The sequence below is a fragment of the Erpetoichthys calabaricus genome, chromosome 2, assembly GCF_900747795.2.
Source record: "Erpetoichthys calabaricus chromosome 2, fErpCal1.3, whole genome shotgun sequence".
Lineage (NCBI taxonomy): Eukaryota > Metazoa > Chordata > Cladistia > Polypteriformes > Polypteridae > Erpetoichthys > Erpetoichthys calabaricus.
In genome coordinates this window covers 255,750,230-255,771,786 of record NC_041395.2, presented here as the reverse complement: position 1 = coordinate 255,771,786, position 21,557 = coordinate 255,750,230, and the positions used below count along the sequence as shown (strand labels likewise).

At 40.3% G+C, this 21,557-nt stretch overlaps 1 protein-coding gene across 1 annotated transcript in view; it reads left to right on the top strand.

Annotated features, from left to right (window-relative positions):
- Positions 1 to 19,540: 19,540 nt before the first annotated feature.
- The window catches only part of LOC114646965 (protein bicaudal C homolog 1-like), a 370,919-nt gene continuing 368,902 nt past the window's right edge, over positions 19,541 to 21,557 (top strand). The window contains exon 1 of the mRNA XM_028795402.2: positions 19,541 to 20,481. Coding sequence (XP_028651235.1) covers positions 20,289 to 20,481 — 193 coding nt within the window. The 5' untranslated portion in view covers positions 19,541 to 20,288. The remainder of the gene's footprint in view (positions 20,482 to 21,557) is intronic.

Below are 21,557 nucleotides of genomic sequence, written 5' to 3'. Positions count from 1 at the left end.
CTGTCTCATTGAAAAAGTTTCCTCTTAGGTTTAATACTCCAATGTTGTTTATTGCTAATTATCATTACAGTTAAATTTTCAAAGTGTGGCAAGTCATTAAATTTAACTTTCTAAATACTGAAACTAGATGAACATTTGTCAGAATTAATGTAATTACAGAGCTTAGGATTTTTATATCTTTTTTATGATTACTCTTTGAGATAGCCAGATATTATTCAGTTATATAAATGTATTTCTTCTACATCCACATTGTGCAGAATATTTGGCAGATATTAATACCAAACAAGTAAAATGGCACAGTGTGATGCTCTTAATTTATTTAGTCCAGGGCAGGATTGCTTTTGTGCAACAGAGGGGTGGCATGTGAAACCAGTGGTATTCCACTACTACCCTGCCTATTAGTGGAATAAGTTGTCTAACTTTATCAAGAGCTGATATTTTTTTCTAATAGTGCAGTACAGAGTAAGAGATAATGCCTACTTGTTTTAAAGTATGTATTAGTTGGTGCTGCTCGAGAACATATAATCAATTCAGTAGTGGAAAACTCTTACCCCCGCTGCCCCTTGTCTCATCTCAACAATTTATGTGTCATTTTCTTTCCATAGTTAAGCTGGTTAGAAATTTAACTTTAACAAATTCTATGCATTTTAATTGAGTTAAATTAATTCTTTTATGAGCACCCCATGATTTTATTTTTAATCACATGTGACCAACAAAATCTTAGTACAAGAAAAAAAAATATTTTTTACTTTTTAGTGCATTTTTGAATAAAATCGTGTCACTTAAAAATCTTTCTTTATATTTTTTCCTGCATACATTTGTCACCACTCACCTTCGTTGGTGCACCTTGAATGGGCTATTCACTGCGCCACCGTGCAACCAGCCCTCTCTTTATGCCATATCAAATTACAGCGGTGTACAAAGAACAAGAGGCTGACAAGCACAAGATGGCTATGTTCTCCTAGCCCCAGCAGACCAAAGACATAGACTGTTGTGTTATTTTCTTTGTATGAGAATTAATACGTAAATTGTTTTCAAATTTAATTTTTTGACCAGCTAATGCATTGGACCAAACAATAACCAGTAGAAGATGATTAGAATAACTAACCAAAAATCAGAAATGTCAAACATGCATGGGTCAATATGAATTGCTAACCTTCCCTGAACTGGACAAAAAACAGATGTTAAACCTAAGAACCAGCAAGGTGGGAAATGTGAAAGTCTTAATATGAATGAAATTGTATTTTATGGAACATGATGCATCTTTCCTTTATTGGTCATAGCAACCATTCTTTTTTAAATAACAAATTGACATATGCACCAGTGGCCATGAAACAGAAAAGCATGCAATGTGATAATGGCACTAAATTACTGTATGTCATCCATGATGTGATAAAAAGAATCAAAAATAAATAACAATGAATTTCAAGACAGCAAAACTAGGAAAATTAAAACTCACCAAAATAAGATAAACAACTACAGAGCCTAACATTTCAGTAAGGCTCATATTTGAAGGAAGAGATAGAGAACATCTGTAATAATATCAAAGAATCCAAATAATAATAATTTACACAATGGAGGGAAAACCACAGGGAGCGCTCAAAGTACAAAGAATAAGTGAAATCCCGCAGCCACTCTAGGCCTGCTTTCCTGGATAGTTTACTGGTCTGTCCAGTTAAGTAGCCAGGCCAATTCTCATCCTTCACCTTTTTCATGACCCTGCTGTCTTCTTTCTGATTGTATTGTGTGCCTCATACCATGCTGGTGACAACTGCAGTCCTGGCATTCCTCAGAAAATTATATGTATTGTATTAATAAAGTGTCCTGTAATGAGCACATGACAAGCCTTGACCCAGAGTCCTTGACTATTTTACCTGTTCTCATGTCACTGGCAGAACTGTTATTCATTACAGAATGATAATTATTAATAGTTATGTTGGACAAATCTATTATAGGGCATTGTATTTTCTTGATGCAGTTAAAGAGGCCTGCATGTGGATTTTCCTGCCATAGCTTACACAGAGATCTACTGTATCTTTTACTTAAGTTTCCTCAAGCTCTAGCCTAGACATCTTTCAGTTAGAGTCCAGATTTGAAGTCATACCAAAACTAAACCGGCAAAGTTCCTCTGATTCAGTCCTTTTGTATATGATACTGAGGTAGTGATCAACATAGTTGGGGACATAGTTACGATTGTCTCCTACTTACCAAGAAAAGGTGCCCTGCTGCAGAAGTACATTTGTTAAAAGTAAACATCATGTATATTTACTGTCAATATCCGTTAGAACCAAATGACACTCTTAATATTGGTAAGGGTAAAGGCTGGGTTTATGTCAGAATAGCAAATCAGATCTCTCTCTCTCTTTCTGTCACTCTTGCTATCTTTCTTTTTAGATGAGAGGTCTCATCTGTTATACTTTTTGCCTTTTTGGTGCAAACAGAAAGAGATGTTTATGTCGTGGTGAATCTCACTGTCTTATGACTGTGTTAGTATTTGTTTGTACTTAATGTGAAAGTTTGTATAATTCTCTATCCATCCATATATTTTCCAAATGACTTAATTCAATGAGGCAGCAAAGCAAACTGTACAATCCCATTGAAAATCATTTTATGATAAATCTTATTCCAACCTTTTATTTTCAAACAACAGAAATACTGTAGATGTTCCCTACACTGTGTATCCCTTGTCTGGAACACTTTCTTGTAGTTAATTTTGTGCAACATCATCCTATCCAGAACAGTGATTCCTCAAGCCCTGTCACTCATTTGTATCATGTCATAATATTCTTTCTGCACAGTGTGATCAGTTATTTTTTTATGTCATTGTCACTTCTTAACAAATAGAGTCACAGTGTGATTCATGTCAGAATGACAGCCATTCTTTTTTTTTAGTTATGCAGTGAGAAGAAAATATATGTATACATATGCCAAAGCTAGGCATTTGCTGTAGGTGTTTTTGCATGTTGTAAATCAAGGAGAAATTAATCAATTTAAAATCCTGCAAACTACTCATAGACGAGGCATACTAAATTAGTTTTGAGTCAGGCTATTAAGTGCAATGTCCTAGTATAATGGCATGAACAAAATGTAAATGTATAGGTTAAATACTTTTTATTTTATATATTAAAACAGTCATTATTCGTGTGCATTCACTTATTTTTTCAATACAGCTGGTTCATCCTCCCATTAATCTGTGCATGTTTATAACCTGATAAATAGCTGGAATATGCCAAGGTTTGTCTTCTTAACTCAATCTTACCTAACTAATAAAAGAATGCATCCCAGCTTCTTTAGAGTATATTGGCTAGATTAACAAAACACCAAACTAAATCTCTGGAACATATTGCCTGCAGAATACTAGTCAGCTGTGCACCCCAGGGTTCTTATAATGTCTTAAATGTGGATGGGAAGCTTTTTACAGCATTTAAGGATTTCATCAATGTAAAGCCTAACATGATATTGCTAGACACAATAGTGTTTTATTTTATAAATAGAACTGTGAAAACAGAAAATGCAGAAGTACGTATTTGTAGATGTTTACCTTAAAATACACTGAAATATCACTTTTTATTTTCCCAGATAGCATATTGTGATTTTTATGTTGAAAACATGTGCTGTTTAATCCACCCAGTCTTCATCATTTCCTCATGTTTCACCCAGGAGTCTTATTGCTTCCTATTTCACAGTACTTGGAAGCTGTATTATTTCCCTTATTCCCAGAACAAGCTGACTAACAGAGAGGCCTGCCTGCTGTATATCCTTGTCTTTGTCTGAAAAAGACTTAACTAATCATTGACCAGGTTATTTGGCTGTTGCTACTTTTGATATACAGTATACTATCAGTATTACAAAAAGGGACATATTTCACCTTACAATATAACTGAAATGCTTTACTTTAAATGACAGTACAGAAGTACATTTTAATTACAGTACTACTATTTTCATGTAAATCATGCTCCATCATGGAACCTTTTTTATTTTCTGACAAAATGGCTTTGAATCATTGTATCATATTCATTTGTATTTGACAAGAGTTCTATAATTTTTTTAAGATCTTGTCTTTGTGTACACAGTATATAGAGTGTATATATATATATATATATATATATATATATATATATATATATTTAAACTATTTTATGATGCGTGATTCGTTTTTTTCTCCCTTTGTGGATCTCCAACTGCAAATATGCAAACCGTATCACAGACCTTCTCTTCCATATATATATATATATATTATCAGATATGGCCGGCCATTCATCCTGGCCAATACCACCAGGCCGCCAGATGGAGCCCTCCTTGCAGCATGGAGGTGCCCCGAATACCAGCAGGGAATCATGGACAGGGGAGTTATAATGCACAGCCCTGCTGGATACCATGGGGGCCACCAGGAGTCGCTGCAGGGTGGCCCAGGAATTTATATTTTCCGTATAGCCCGTAAGTATTTCCAAGTCACGGGAACGGAAGAAATGATATACTTCCGGGCTGAAGAAAAAGAGAAATTTTTACCTGACCCGGAAGTGCTGGATAATCACATGGACTGAGGGAGTTGGGAGGCAGGGTGGCTAAGCATCTGGGAGTGGAGGATTATTGATTGTGTATTGTTTATTGGAGATTTGTGGAGTGGTGGTGCTTTGTGCACATTTATTATTAATAATAAAGTGATTTTGGACTTTTATCTGGTGTCTGACGTATTGTCCGAGGGTTCAAGGGAGCGAGAGCACCCTTATCTCTCACTATATATATATATATATATATATATATATATATATATATATATATATATATATATATATATATATAGTGGCAAGTGGCTGGGGGTGCGACTGCCCTGGTTGCTTTGGGGACCACGGGAACTGAGCTTGGAAGCTCAACCTTATAGGGGCCCGTGGTCACCGCCAGGGGACGCCCCAATGCCTGGAGAGCCCTAGTCCTCAACACTTCCGCCATACCCAGGAAGTGCTGGGGGAGAAGACGACCAGGGACACCCGGAGTGGTTCCGGGTGCGCAGCTGGTACTTCTGCCACACTGGGGAGTGCTGGTGGAAGATTATCGGGAGGCACCTGGAGCACATCCGGGTGATTATAAAAGGGGCCGCCTCCCTTCATTCGATGGCTGGAGTTGGGAGTGTAGCAGGACAGAGCTCAAAGGAGAGGAGTGGAGGCGGACCTGAAAAGGTATTTGAGGAAGAAGGCCTGGACTTTGGGGTGAAGTGGGTTGTGTGTGTTTCACTTTTGTAACTATCATGTAAATAAATGCGTGTGGTTTGAAATCAACGATGTCCACCTGTCCGTGTCCGGCCTGTTTCCCACTATATATATATACAGTATATATATAAATATATATATATATATACATATACATATTACATATGTGTGTATAGTGTATAGCTAGGTAGATAAGTACAGTGACACACTGACACGATGGTTATTGCTGCTGCCTCACACAACAGACATCCAACATTCAAATCCCAGACATGCTTTCTGTCGGTGTGGAGTTTACATGTTTTTTATGAATCTACATTGTTTTTCTAGGAGTACTTGCATTTTTCAACCATATTTTTGGAAACTGGAGTGCACAGAGTGTTAGGCTGACTGTAAGATTTACAGTAAACTGGCCTCTGTTTGAGTAGTCCCTGCCATGAACTGCCTCCTAGTATAGACTTGGTTCCTGCACAGGGCAGAACAGAAACTTGTGTACTAATTGAGTTCTGACATTGAGTCTGCCAGATCCCTTACTATCAGAGTATCTTCCAGTTTCCAGTTGCCTTTGGATTGAATAGGACACCATACTCATCGACACCAGTGCAAATTATTTGCTTCAACATGCAAGGCTTAATTTACATCTGTAGGTTGTAACCTATTACTTGTTCCCCAAAGAAGGCCCATTTGTAATATCCTGATATTTCCCTTTTTTCAGTTTTTATGAACCTAAACCTTAAATTTAAACCTCTGGCAGTTTACTGCTTAGCTTTTCTAGATTTTAGCTCATTCATTGCATTTAACTGATTAAATCTGAGGAAAAACTGGAAAAACTGAGGTGTTCCAAAACATTTGACATTAGTGTACATTTTTTGGAGGTTAGTGTTTTTATGACCACAAGAATTCTGATTATCATTACTGATTTAGTGTATCCCTTCATAGCAGTGGGATACCAACTGTAAATTGATTTATTCATTAGGGCAATTCTCCATGCCCTTGGGCTAGAAAAGTTCTGTAATGGTTTCATGAACATGACAACAAATTTATATAAATGCCGCTGCCTCCCTAGACACTAGAATTCAAATCAATCTAGCATCTGTGGGATTACATGGCACATGTAATGGATGGATAGAAATCCACCAAGAGCTTATTTGAAACAATGATGAGACATACTGGAGTTGATTTAGGCCAGCATGTAGGTGCTGGACGTTTGGCACCAGAGTGAATGCTAAGATGAATTCTGACTGCTTTGAGGGCAAATGAGAGACTTGCTACCTAACTTGCTATCAGGATAGTGTACTTAATAAAGTGGACATTCTGTCTGTCAATGTATAAAATTTAAGGATGGTTTATAGAATTCGAAATTTTTGAATGGGTAAGCAGAGATCAGCCAAATGTGCCCAGCAAAGGTACAAAGGAAAAATCTTAGATCATAAATAAAGAGGCAGCAAGACACTTTAAGATTTGTCTTCAAAGAAAAAGAAAAAAACACTTCAACTTCAATTTCATTTTGAATGCAGAGCTGCTGCCTAAACAGATTTTATATTTAATGTATTCTAAAGTAATTGATTTGTAGTAATAGAGTTTGCTGTTGAAAATATTCTTATCTTTTAAGTGTTGAGAGCCATTTAGGTTTTTTAAAGTTTCATAAATGTGCTCAAATAACAGAGTGGATTGAAAGTCAAAGATTGGGGAATTGAGGGAATGGATTCGCTATAACTATATGGACACAAGTGAAGTGTTATATCATTTTTACAAAAGCACTTTATTTAGATCGGTGACAAATTTTCATTTGACATAACACCCTGCTTTTTCTTAAAAGTGTTTCTTATACTTTTTACTCAGCTTTTTCCTCAGTTTACAAGAATCACAGATTGTCAGTTTGTAACTTTCATCTATTAATTGTAATGTAAGTTGTCAGCTTCAGGAAAAAGATTTGTAAACATTGTAAACAAATGTGCTTAAAAGAGAATATGAATAAATGATATATAAAATATTTAAAGCTGCTTTTAAGTTAAAACATTCTTTTTTCCCATCATTGCTTCACAAGTCTTTTATCTTATTGCTATGTCAATAATTAACCTTTTCTCCCCTTTGCTGCCTCTGACATATGGATCTTAGCCCACCTTACTTACATCTCAGTGTCTGGTCTCATTCAGTTTACTGTTTTCTTATTAAGTGGACTTCCATTTATGAGCCCAGTACACTAATCTACTCTGTAATGAACGCTAAAGAATATGCGTCACGTCCTTTAGAGCAATCTGATTGGTCAGTTTGCTGTTGGTGTGATTGATCAGTTTTGCTTTGGTGACGCAATTGAAAGAGGACATGCGATTGTGTAGGTGAACAATGAGGAGGAGTAAAGGTGCAGAGAACATGCTGAGAGTCACCTTCCAATTTTAGAGTTGCAAAGTATAAAAGCAGACAGGAGGCAAGCAAGGTGCATCAAAAATAACAACAGAGTCTAAGTAGCAGATTTACAGGAACGTCCTCAAAAGATGGGGCACCAGTGAAGAGACGTTCAGTCACACACGGATACCAAGGAAGGTGCTGCAGGTACATGTAGGGTAAGAGATATCAATGTATTTTATTACCTGTTATCTGTCTTTGCGGTAAACAAATAAGAGATGCAACAATAGCACAAAACATACTGAAAGAAACACTGAGCTATTGGCTCTAGTGTATGTGTGTGTGAGTTAGCCCTGTAACGGACTAATGGATCATTCTTGAATTGTGATCTATGCTTTCTGCAATAGGCCCCACCTCCCCTATAACTACTCAGGATAAAGTGGGTTTCGAAAATTGACACTGATATTCTGTTGTTGGTGTTATAATATTGACCTTTTGTTGTTCATGTGGAAGTGCTACATGCAGCTTGAAGCTTCAAGGGAATCAACTTGCTTAGTGTTAGTGCTTTGCGGTGCTCGATACTTCATGCCAGGAGGTTGACGGAGCAAAACAGATAACCAAGATGCGAGCTTGTCTGCATCTAAGATTGCAGATAGTCAATAGCAAAAAGAGCACTTTCTAACTACTGAGCTTTGCATCTTCATTAAGTCTGACAAATGTCCTTTTAGCATTTCATAACATGGTGATGTGTCTTTTTTCCTGTCCAAGACACTGCCCCATCTTCAGTTGTCTACCCTGTTGGTTACTGGTGGTATTTTCTTTTCCTGTCAACCACTTCTGCTGGGTCCTTCATTTGCATAAAACAAAAAAAAAAATGGTGCCATGGCAGTAACTTGCAGAGGCTTCTCCAGACCCAAAATGGTGCTATTTTGTACTTTTTTTCTCTTAGCCCGACCTTTTGTAATGAATGGACATCAGAACAACCAGCACTCGTTTCTACCATCATCAAACACTTTTGCTGTACAGAAGTCGTGCAAAATTCAGCTCAAAGGACAACCTTCTGGAGAAGCTATGCAACCTTGGACCACTGTGTGGACCAGGCCTTCAGCCCTCAGCATTGCCTGATACCGATGGCAGTGGGACACGAAGTGGTGGGCAAGGATGCAGAAGTGCAGAAAGCAAGGCTAATAGCAAGCCATAGGAGGCTAGCTGTCCTGACCATTCTACTCTCAAATGTTAGCTCCCTGGACAACAAACTGGATTACATTTGACTCTGGCAGACTACCCAGCATGAATTTAAAGTCTGTTGCGTCTTTGTTTTCATGCAGCTTTACGACATACTTGTGGATGCTGCAGTTCAGCTGGATTGGTGAGCTGTGTTTAGTGCCAATAGAAAGCCTGCTCAGTGCAGTACGACTCATGGCGGCAGCATGTATGTTTACATCAACATGGAATGGTGCAGCTACTGTTAGCTACTGCTCACTGATCTACGCTGGTGGAGTTTGAGACATTTAGATGCCGACCTTTTTATCTATCCATCCATCCATTTTCCAGCCCGCTTAATCCGAACATAGGGTCACGGGGGTCTGCTGGAGTCAATCCCAGCCAACACAGGGCACAAGGCAGGAACCAATCCCGGGCAGGGTGCCAACCCACCGCAGACCTTTTTATTTAACATGGAAATTTACTACTTATTTGTAGTCGGAGTTTACAGTTCTTCCAGCTCAAACACTAAGTAAGTGCTCTGTGAACTATACAGTGCTATCAGAGAACTGTAAAATGCTCACCCAGGTGGACTGTTTATTGTCGCTGGAGATTTCAAACATGCAAATCTCAAGTCAGTGTTTCCTAAACTCCATCGATATGTGGACTTTGCAACAAGAGGGGCAAACACGCTGGATCTTGTTTACACAAACATTCTTGACACATACTGGGCGGAGCCTCACCCTTGCCTGGGCTATTCAGATCACCTCTCTAGTATGCTAATTCCAGCATACAGACCACTAGTCAGGTGATCGAAACCGATTCTGAGGCAGGTGAAAACCTGGCCAGCAGGAGCCGTCTCTGCTCTTCAAGATTGTTTTGAGCGCACTGATTTGGACTTGTTCAGAAAGACTGCAACCAATGGCAGCTACACTAACTTGGAGGAGTACATGGCATCAGTGACCAACTATATCAGCAAGTGCATTGATGACGTCACTGTCTACAAGTTAATCAGCACATGCCCCAACCAGAAGCCGTGCATTACTGCAGAGGTGCGTGCGCTGCTGAGGACCAAGAGCAGGTGACAAAGCAGCCCTGAAAACATTGAGGGCAAAACTATCCCGGGACATCAGAGTAGCAAAGTGTGCACACAACCACAGAATCTGCAGCCACTTCCAGGACAGTGTTGATGTACATCGCATGTTACAAGGCATCCAGGCTATCACCAAGTACAGGACAACACCACTGGCTTATGACAGTGATGCCTCCTTTCCAGATGTACTGAACAATTTCTACATATGGTTTGAAGCACAGAACAATGTGGTGGCGAGGAAGACTACTCCTTCTCACAAGTACTGTGTCTGACCACAGCCGACGTAAGGAAAATCCTACTCAGAGTCAGCCCACAGAAAGCTGCTGTACTAGATAATATTCCTGGCAGACAATGTGCAGATCAGTTGGCAGATGTTCTCACAGACATCTTCAACATCTCCCTGAGCAATGCCACTGTTCCAATATGCTTCAAGACTAGTACCATTGTTCTGGTGCTGAAGACGTCCTCAGTGTAATGCTTCAGTGACTAGCTTCCCATTACACTCATACCCATCATCACAAATTGTTTCGAGAGGCTTGTCATGAGGCACATCAACACCCTGTTGCCCTCTCACTGGACCACCTGCAGTTCGCATACCGCAGAAACCGTTCAATGGATGATGCCATAGCCGCCACCCTCCATTTGGCTCTTTCTCACCTGGACAAGAATGGCACTTATGTGCAAATGTTTTTCAGCATTTAATACAGACACTCCTCAGCACCAAACTGGAAAGCTAAGCCTGCTGGCTCTGAACAACTCCCTCTGCAATTGGATCCTAGATTTCCTGACTGAGAGACCTCTGTCAGTCAAGATTGGAAAGAGCATCTTCAGCACCTCCACACTGAGTACTGATGCTCCACAGGGCTGTGTGCTTAGTCCATTGCTGTTCAGTTAACTAACTCATGATTGTGCAGGAATCAAGTTCACTGATGACATGATTGTGGTGTGTCTCATTAGCAAGAATGACGAGTCAGCATACCAAGAGGAGGTGCGGCGGTTAACAGACGGTGCAAAGCCAACAGCCTGTCTCTGAACTTAGATAAAACAAAAGAGATGGTTGTTGACTTTGGGAGAACTAGAAGCAAGCATTGTATGCTGTATATTGACGGCTCAAGTGTGGAAATCGTCAATAGCACCAAATTCCCTGGTGTTCACCTAGCGGAAAACCTTACTTGGTCCCTCAAAACTAGCTCCATAGCCAAGAAAACCCAGCAGCATCTTTACTTCCTGAAAAAGCAAACAAAGTTTTATCTCCCATCCCGCATTCTCATCACCTCTATAGAAGGACTATTGAGAGTATCCTGAACACCTACATCACTGTCTGGTTTGAGAATTGCATCATCATGGATCACAAGACCCTGCAGCAGACAATGAGGACAGCTTATAAGGTCATCTGAGTCTTTCTTCATTCCTTCACGCATCTGCAAAGCTAGTAGCATTGAAGAGGATCTAATGCAGCTTTCACATATACTATTTACCCTTCTACCATCTGGAAAAATTTGTCAAAGCATTCAGGCCGTCACTACTAGAATGTGTAATAGTTTCTTCCCTCAAGCCATAAGACTCCTAAACACTAAGGGACTAGACCAATAACACATATACACCTTTCCACTCAACTAGGTGATGTCTTCATACTTATTATTATATTTATTTATTATTATACTGTTATCTTATTTTACTTCCAGTGTCATGTTTTTATCTCTTCTTTCTATTAAGATATTGTCATATTTGGCACAACCTGCTACTTTTTTGCACCCTTAGATATCATAAATGTGTACTGATTGGTGCTGCACTGTCATGTTTGTGTCAGTGTTTGTCTTTACACTGTCTTGTAATGTTTGCACATGCTTGCACACATGCACTTAAGGTTGTTATGTGTAGTTTTTTTGTATTGTTGTGCTCGAGGTAGCACTGTGGACCTGGAGGGACGTACTGGAAGAACTGTATTAACTGTATATGGTTGACATGACAATAAAAGCTACTTGATTTGGCTAAACTCTCAGCAGGAATGTAAGATAGCATAATATTAATAAATATCAACAGATAAAAATGTATTGGGAAATAAAAAAAACTTGTGTTGGCTAATGTTATTTTTCCTATAACTTCACCAAATTTCAGTCAAATCCATCAAGACATTTTTAAGATATTTTGGGTGTTTACTTTTTATATTGGGGGGTTACCCCTAAATTTTGATATATCAAAATATATTTTCTTAGCAGAAATCTACTGCCCTTGTCATACCATATGCGGAGGGCTCACATACTTTTCCATCCACAGCTCCAAAGTCTCTGACTCATACAGTGCATCCGGAAAGTATTCACAGCACATCACTTTTTCCACATTTTGTTATGTTACAGCCTTATTCCAAAATGGACTAAATTCATTTTTTTCCTCAGAATTCTACACACAACACCCCATAATGACAACGTGAAAAAAGTTTACTTGAGGTTTTTGCAAATTTATTAAAAATAAAAAAAACGAGAAATCACATGTACATAAGTATTCACAGCCTTTGCTAAATACTTTGTCGATGCACCTTTGGCAGCAATTACAGCCTCAAGTCTTTTTAAATATTATGCCACAAGCTTGGCACACCTATCCTTGGCCAGTTTCGCCCATTCCTCTTTGCAGCACCTCTCAAGCTCCATCAGGTTGGATGGGAAACATCGGTGCACAGCCACTTTAAGATCTCTCCAGAGATGTTCAATCGGATTCAAGTCTGGGCTCTGGCTGGGCCACTCAAGGACATTCACAGAGTTGTCCTGAAGCCACTCCTTTGATATCTTGGCTGTGTGCTTAGGGTCGTTGTCCTGCTGAAAGATGAACCATCGCACCAGTCTGAGGTCAAGAGCACTCTGGAGCAGGTTTTCATCCAGGATGTCTCTGTACATTGCTGCAGTCATCTTTCCCTTTATCCTGACTAGTCTCCCAGTTCCTGCCGCTGAAAAACATCCCCACAGCATGATGCTGCCACCACCATGCTTCACTGTAGGGATGGTATTGGCCTGGTGATGAGTGGTGCCTGGTTTCCTCCAAACGTGACACCTGGCATTCACACCAAAGAGTTCAATCTTTGTCTCATCAGACCAGAGAATTTTCTTTCTCATGGTCTGAGAGCCCTTCAGGTGCCTTTTGGCAAACTCCAGGCGGGCTGCCATGTGCCTTTTACTAAGGTGTGGCTTCCATCTGGCCACTCTACCATACAGGCCTGATTGGTGGATTGCTGCAGAGATGGTTGTCCTTCTGGAAGGTTCTCCTCTCTCCACAGAGGACCTCAGGAGCTTTGACAGAGTGACCATCGGGTTCTTGGTCACCTCCCTGACTAAAGCCCTTCTCCCCCGATCGCTCAGTTTAGATGGCCGGCCAGCTCTAGGAAGAGTCCTGGTGGTTTCGAACTTCTTCCACTTACAGATGATGGAGGCCACTGTGCTCATTGGGACCTTCAAAGCAGCAGAAATTTTTCTGTAACCTTCCCCAGATTTGTGCCTCAAGACAATCCTGTCTCGGAGGTCTACAGACAATTCCTTTGACTTCATGCTTGGTTTGTGCTCTGACATGAACTGTCAACTGTGGGACCTTATATAGACAGGTGTGTGCCTTTCCAAATCATGTCCAACCAACTGAATTTACCACAGGTGGACTCCAATTAAGCTGCAGAAACATCTTAAGGATGATCAGGGAAAACAGGATGCACCTGAGCTCAATTTTGAGCTTCATGGCAAAGGCTGTGAATACTTATGTACATGTGATTTCTCAATTTTTTTATTTTTAATAAATTTGCAAAAATATCGAGTAAACTTTTTTCACGTTGTCAATATGGGGTGTTGTGTGTAGAATTCTGAGGAAAAAAATGAATTTACAGTAATCCCTCCTCAATCACAGGGGTTGCGTTCCAGAACCCCCCGCGAAAGGTGAAAATCCGCGAAGTAGAAACCATATGTTTATATGGTTATTTTTATATTGTCATGCTTGGGTCACAGATTTGCACAGAAACACAGGAGGTTGTAGAGAGACAGGAACTTTATTCAAACACTGCAAACAAACATTTGTCTCTTTTTCAAAAGTTTAAACTGTGCTCCATAACAAGACAGAGATGACAGTTCCATCTCACAATTAAAAGAATGGAAACATATCTTCCTCTTCAAAGGAGTGCACGTCAGGAGCAGAGAATGTTAGAGAGAGAGAGATGAAAAAGCAAACAATCAGAAATCAATATGGCTGTTTGGCTTTTAAGTATGCGAAGCACCGCCGGACAACGCAGCTGCTAGGAAGGGAGCAATGTAAAGGTAGTCTTTCAGTATTTTTTTAGAGGAGTGTCCGTATCGTCTAGTGGTGCGAACAGCCCCCCTGCTCACACCCCACCGTCAGGAGCAGAGAATGTCAGAGAGAGTGAGAGAGACAGAGAAAAGCAAACAATTAAAAATCAATATGTGCCGTTCGAGCTTTTAAGTATGAGAAGCACTGTGCGGGAAGCATATCACTTGACAAATCAGCCACATTTAAGCCCAGCAAGGAAGAGAGCAGTGTGAAGGTAATCTTTCAGTGTTTTTTGAGGAGCGGCCATATCTTCTAGGGGTGCGAACAGCCCCCGTGCTCACAATATATTTGAGGAGTTTTATTTAATAGGTAATACGCACTCTGGTTGGGTAGGTTCTCAACCATCTGCCAATAGCGTCCCTTGTATGAAATCAACTGGGCAAACCAACTGAGGAAGCATGTACCAGAAATTAAAAGACCCATTGTCCGCAGAAATCTGCGAACCAGCAAAAAATCCGCGATATATATTTAAATATGCTTGCATATAAAATCTGCGATAGAGTGAAGCCGCGAAAGTCGAAGTGTGATATAGCGAGGGATTACTGTAATCCATTTTGGAATAAGGCTGTAACATAACAAAATGTGGAAAAAGTGATGCGCTGTGAATACTTTCCGGATGCACTGTAAGAAGACTTGTGACCTCTGGCTTGCTTCATGCACCTCTCCACTCTATGTCACTCTGACTCTACAGACCTTTAAAAGCACACCAGTAGCAACTCAGCAGTGTATCAAATGACCAGATGATTGTGGAAAAGCTACAACTTAGTTTTGACTGACACTGGTTTTGTCTTTATGTATGCACCAGCTTTCTCAAATCACCATTAAATGTGGACAAGTATACAGTGGCATGTGGGTTGCTGTCGCTCATCTCCCAACAGATGGTGCTGTTGTGCAAAAAATTAAAAAGTAGCAAGCTCACTTCAATATTTTAACATATTTTTAAAATGTTTATAGCAAACTCAAATTAGTTGTCATAATCATATTTTTTCAGTTTTCAATTAAATGTCCAACTTAATTACTGGTTTAGAAAAATATTTCATTTTGGAGCATTGGAAGTATTTTTGCATGAAACCTCTGAGTTGCTCAGGCAGGCTGTTTGACTCAGCAGTCTTCTCAACATACCTTTGCTCAGGTCTATGCATGTAGAGCATCATCTTTTCAGTTCCACTTTGGGGCTTGAAGGATAGAGTTCTTTTAAGAGAACCCATTGGTTGATTTCTGTAATGCAATTTAAGCTGTACACCTTACTATTTTTGAGTAGTTGTCATCATGATCATAAAATACAATCAATTACTTATGTACAATATGATTTAACACTTTACCTATTGGATAAAAATTGAAAATTCATGAATATGCATTCATAGTTTTGCTTTCATTGCTGAATATTTGAAGTTGATATTAAGATATTGTTTTAATTATTTTAAAATATTAATACAATATAAGTAATATGTCGATAGATATTTATTTTGTATGTTTTTAATGACATTTTACCAATTGGTAGCCTAATTCAAGTTGAAATGCAGCATCAGTCCTTTGCACCCTCATGAGAGGTTTACTGCATTCCTAAGCCACTCTTTCTGCTCCAATGTTCCACGGCTACTTCTGTGAGCTTTTCTCTGCTACACCAACTGTCCGCACATTTATGCTGCTGGCACTACCTCGGACAACTCACTTGCAATCAGTGCCAACACCACCTGTACTCACTTTCCCCCAGTGTTGTGTGATGAGCTGATCCAAGCCAGGCTCCTTCCTGAGATCACTAGGGACCCCATACCAAGCCCAATGGATTTAAGCAGAGGAGTGGGTCTCGTGATCTCTGCTGTTTAGGTGATTGTGTGTCTCTCTCTTTCACTCACTCTCTCACACATGCACACCTTCTACCTGACTTCTCTTTATGGTTGTGTGCTTTCTGACAGGGTCTCACTCCCAGGTCTCTCTGGCCCTACCAGATACTATCATGTGGAAAAAATGCCACAGGTGATGTCCTTTAGCTATTCCAAGGCTCAGGCTTTGTGTCCCTATCCCTATGCTTTCCCTTTTAAAAAGCCCATAAGGTAAAAATCACAAGATGATCGGTTTGGACAGTGGGACCATTACAGAACTGCATTGAGCCACATTGATTTATGAGGAATTCTTTTCATGTGATCTGCATGGATAGAATGGTTTTTTTGGTTTTGGTGCATTGCTCACAGAAACGGAAGTAGTATGGCACCTTTTAACCATTTTGTAAATTGTGTGTTTCTCAGGAAGAGTTGAAATGGTACATTGTTCCATAAATTCCTCAAATGTATGAACATACAGTTCTGTGATACAAATGTTCTGATCCAATGAATATGGAATTTATTCTCTCCAGCAAAAACATAGATACTGGAACAGAAATAACAAAACAAAACGCTCTTCATTTGACTATGTTTGATTCTGTTGAAACCAGGGTGATGGTTCTTATAGTGTGTAGTGCTACTTTTTTAATGTGCCATTCTGTATATACAGCATTTGCCTATCTATCTATCTATCTATCTATCTATCTATCTATCTATCTATCTATCTATCTATCTATCTATCTATCTATCTATCTATCTATCTATCTATCTATACATATGCATGCAGGCCTGCTGGAGGAATTTAAATCCTGTGCCACTCCAGGCCTTGAAAGAACTGTGACACTGCATTATAGAATTAACTACTGTGATTTTTTTATAAAACAGTCAAATATTTTGACTTATCCCCAACACAACCTTATATTTATCCAGTCAAACTGACTTTTTCCCAAATGTCAAAGTTTGCCAGCTTCACCTTTGCCCAGAATGTCAAATCAGGTCAACCTTGGCTGTGGCCGAGAGCGTTGGAAGAGGGTGTTATCAGCTTTACCCAATGTTAGAATACATCACTCTTGGGTTTTCCAAGAACATTACAGATGCTGAAAGTCACACAGGGGCAAGTCAACCTCAACTGATTTTTAAACATTAGGAATGGGTAACCTTGGCTTTGCCCTGGAAGTCAGAGAGTTCAACTTTGGTTTAAAAAATTAAACATTTTTCAGTTTCTCCTATAAAGATTATCTAATCTAAATTAGGAGAATCTATGCATTAATTCCTGAGCAGAGATGACCTAAACATTCTCAAAAACATCAATAAAGATTATCCAGCAGAATTCTTTCACTTTAATAGTGAGTCATGTACTCCCACACCCCAATATAAATTAATAGGAAGTGCATTTAGTAGTATTGACAGAGTACAGTGAAATTCTTAACTTACATGTCTAATCAAAATGCAACATATCATAACTCTTCAGCACCATATGAAACAAGAATGTATTCAAAAATAGAACCTCGTGTTATTTAATAAAATTGGTTGGCGATGTTAAGCTGGCCGTAGTACATGTATGCATGTGTTTATGTTTACCTTATGATGTACTGGTGGAATGTCCAGGGATTGTTCTTGCCTTCTGAGACAGGCTCTAGCTGTAAAGCAAACCTGTTAAAGATAAAGCAGGTTTGAAAGATGGATAGATGAATGTATGGATGGATAATTGTAGTAGTAGGAGGAGGACTTAGAGCCATGTAGCACCTCTTGAAATGGACCGTTGTTGAAATTTGGAGCAGAAAACCATGAAACAGAAATCTTGAGACCTTTTATAAAGTATCTAGATTCAGTATTGGGATAATTTAGATATTAGTTAACCAAAAGGGCTTGATGGATTAATAGTCTCCTTGTGTTTTTCAAACTTCATATGTCCAAACGGAAATAAAATCTCTTCATCAATGCAGTCCCTAGCACCAGTGGTATTTATCTCTTGTCTGAACTACTGCAATTTCTAGGTTGTCTTTGGGTCATTTAGAATGCTGGAGCCTACATTCTGAAATTGTAAGACTTTAATTTCCTACACCAGCTACCAATTGCAGTATCAAATAGATTTAAATATTGGAGTCGAGACTCTGCATACTTCCAAATGTGTACTTTTCCACCATGTGCATTAGTCAGCTCTCTGCCTCAGCTCCACTGACAATCTATTGATCTCATTGCTGCATTGTTTCAAACCTTCTACCTGTAGCTTCTCAGTTCTTGACCCAGCAGTGTTTGGACAGTTTACCTATCAAATGCTGATACAGGCTCCTTATTTTGAAAAGAACCAAAAACCCACCTTTTAAAAGACAGTCAACTTCTGAAACCTGTAAAAATGCCGCTAGTAACGACTGCAGCTATCATTTGCATTATTGTCACGGCACTCCGTATTATAATATTTTGTATTCTTTTTCTTTTGGGTGTGTCAGTAAAACTTGTATATTGAATAAATTACAGCATTTGTGGTTTACTTGCAGTCACCTTGACTTGGTATTGTTCACTTTATACTTGTATATTTCCCTCAGGCATACATTCACACACATATCATTTGAAAGTGTCTGGTTAAAAGCACTAACAAATACAAATGTGACACAGGGTTAAAAAAAATTAAAAAGCAAGACATCTTTTCATGCATGCAGTCCCTACTAAAAATTTAACCAAAAACACACATTTTAGTAGAATGGCTAAACATAAATTGCGGAATGTCTGAATAATTTTAAAGTTCCCCAATGGTGGATCAGGAAGAGCCTTTTTTATTTAAATTAAGTGTCTGTATTTTATATCACCAGACTTAAACACACTCAATAAAATAAAACCTAAAGTGCAACCTCATGTGTTCTTCTAACCTTTGCCTGATTGCACTAAGAAATGCACAAAGCTGAACAGACAGGCGCGCAATACTAAATGCTTTGCGTTGCACTGCTCACTTTTTATTTTGAAGTTAATATTTGACCAGGTCCCTGTTCTGGCACCGTGCATAGAGGTCGTTTGAAGTAGAACAGCATTTCTTTAAAGTTGGTGACGCTGGTATGGTACTTTTTGTCTAGCAGCTCACTTTCTATGTAATTTCAACATTTTCATTCTGTGTGGATTTTTTTCTCCGTCTACTCAGCGTTCCCACACACCCATACCAAGTTCTTGTGTATTAAATTTACTGACAACATTAACTTTATCTGGTTTGAGTGAGTTTACCCTGGAATGTAATGGCTGTCCATCCAGGGATGGTTCCTACTCTGTCCTCAAAGCCGTCGAGATAGGATCAGCAGATGGACAAACCGTGTACAGAGGATGGATCTTTACACACTGTTGCGCAAAATATCCATAAATTACGAAACCCATTTAATTCAGATGATGGTGGCTAGTGCAATAGGAGCATCAAGCAAGGCAGCAGCCATTCCGGATGGGGTGTATATTACAACATGCCAGTCCGAACTGGGTTGCAGTTTAGTGGCTGACCTTTCTTATCTGAAAGTGTAGTACAAAACGACTTTGGAGGGGGTTAAAGCAGCACATAAAAAAACCGAGCCAGCAAAGCCAAACAGCTTGAAGGAAAAGTTCCGTTAGGAAAAGGGGGAGAGAAAGAGGGAGGGAGGGAAGAAACAGATGTGAGCGAAGCTGTGTGTTTACACTCCTTTGAATGCCAGGAATCGGGACTTTGAATCACGGCTCTCGGAACATATGCGATCAGCTCTCCCTCTCTTGAGTCACGCACGGGCGCAGGACTTCAAGTGACCCGAAACGATCTTAGTCCCGCCGGCAACACGAAAACAAACGGGGATGCCTTAAGAAGCTGCGATTTGTGTGCTTCCCCCAAACTCCTCCTTCTTTCTCCTTTGCTAAATGTAAGCGTGCGGAGTTTGGGAATATTAAGCGTCAGGAGCTTTCGGCGGGGTCGTGCGTTGGACGCTGTCCGCGCACGCGTTTCTCGGGACTTGCAGCTTTACTAGTATTACATAAAACGAAGGCGTGGGGCGAAACATTGTTCTGTTGGGGTCCCGCAGCTCCACTAGTTTCTGACTTCGGATGTAGCGATGCGTCCAAGAGACTGAGAAGCGTGCGGAGTAGACACTTTGGGCGGCGCTCTTTAACTGGAGTGGAGCACAAGGAAACAGTTGGGGGCAAAGTTGTTTAAGAAGAGAATATATGTGTGCAGTGTTCTGAGCAGTGACTTGCGCTAAGTGTCTGAGAGCACGGGAGGAAATGAATGCAGTTAGCCAGTGATTCAGAGTGGACTGTATGCAATCGGACTAAGCGGGAGTGCGTGCGCAGTGAGCTGCCGGCGCCATGGCCGCTCAGTGCGACTCTTTGAGCGCGTACCTGCCTCATTCGGACCCGGGCTCAAACAGCGAACGGAGCACTGACTCACCTCTGCCCGGCTCGGAGGATGACTCGGCTGGGCCTGCCGTGCCCCTTGACCCGGAGTGGACGGAGGAGAGGTTCCGCGTGGACCGCAAGAAACTGGAAGTCATGCTACTAGGTAACGATTGTAAACTTTTAAATGTTAAGAGAGTAGTGAATTTTGTATTATAAAACAAAATGGGAAAAGTTGACCCACTTTACGCTCAGGCGTGTTGCGTCCCACTGGAGCAGACTTCAGTAAGCTCAGTTAAAGTTAAGTTTATCGAGAGGCGTTGGAAAAGTCGCTGTCGGTTTTTGAAGACAGCGTTTTTTTTAAATATTTTTTTTTTCCAAGGAGGCGACTTTGAGGGTGGAATCCGCCAGCGACTTAGCGGACGGGATGCGTAGCATCTTTGGCTCCGCTTAAGGCACAACTTGGGTGACGCGTGAAGCTGTCGAGAAACGTTTCGCTCGGCCTGTTGGCCACCGACGTTTGACCGGGAGTCATTTTGTCATTTAAGGCAATGGCATGTAAATGATACTGTCCACGTCTATTCTTCGACCCTTGCCAACAAATGTTCGTGGTTTTTTTTTTTAATCAAAGGTCTATAACGGGGTAAGAACAACAGTCAGAACGAATGTGCTCTGTCAACGTGGAACTCAGTACACAGTTCCCGTGGGGCTTCGTCTACATTTGTGGCCACTTCTTGTCACCAGCACATTTCCGGAACTTTTCGTTATATGTCAAAAAAAGCAGTTGTACTGTCAGAGAGGCCCCTTCGTTAGTCGGAGTGTGATGAACGCAAGCGGGTGCTTTCGCGTCGCCCCGATTTAATTTAGAGGATGTAAAACGCGTTTAAATTGAGCGGACCTTGTACTTTTTAAAGCTGTCGTTCTTCGAGCTCGCGGATGCTGTTTCCCCATTGCCAGCAGCCTGGTATCGCCTTTCTGGAGGTGATCAAAGCCAACCCTTGGCTGCTTGCACCACGTTCTGCGCATTCTGTTACGTGTGGGAGGCAGAGGGAATTTAAGAAAAAAAGGTGCCATTTTTGATATAACCTACTAGAGTATGTTTTATATTTTTAGTGGGAGGACTGGCAGCCTTTGTGTAAAGTTGGATTTTAGTTCTGGGGGTTGGGGAGAGAATCTGCAAGCTGTACAGGCCTGTGGTTTCTGGCTGCGGTTTGAGGATCCCTGAGAATCTTCATATGGTGG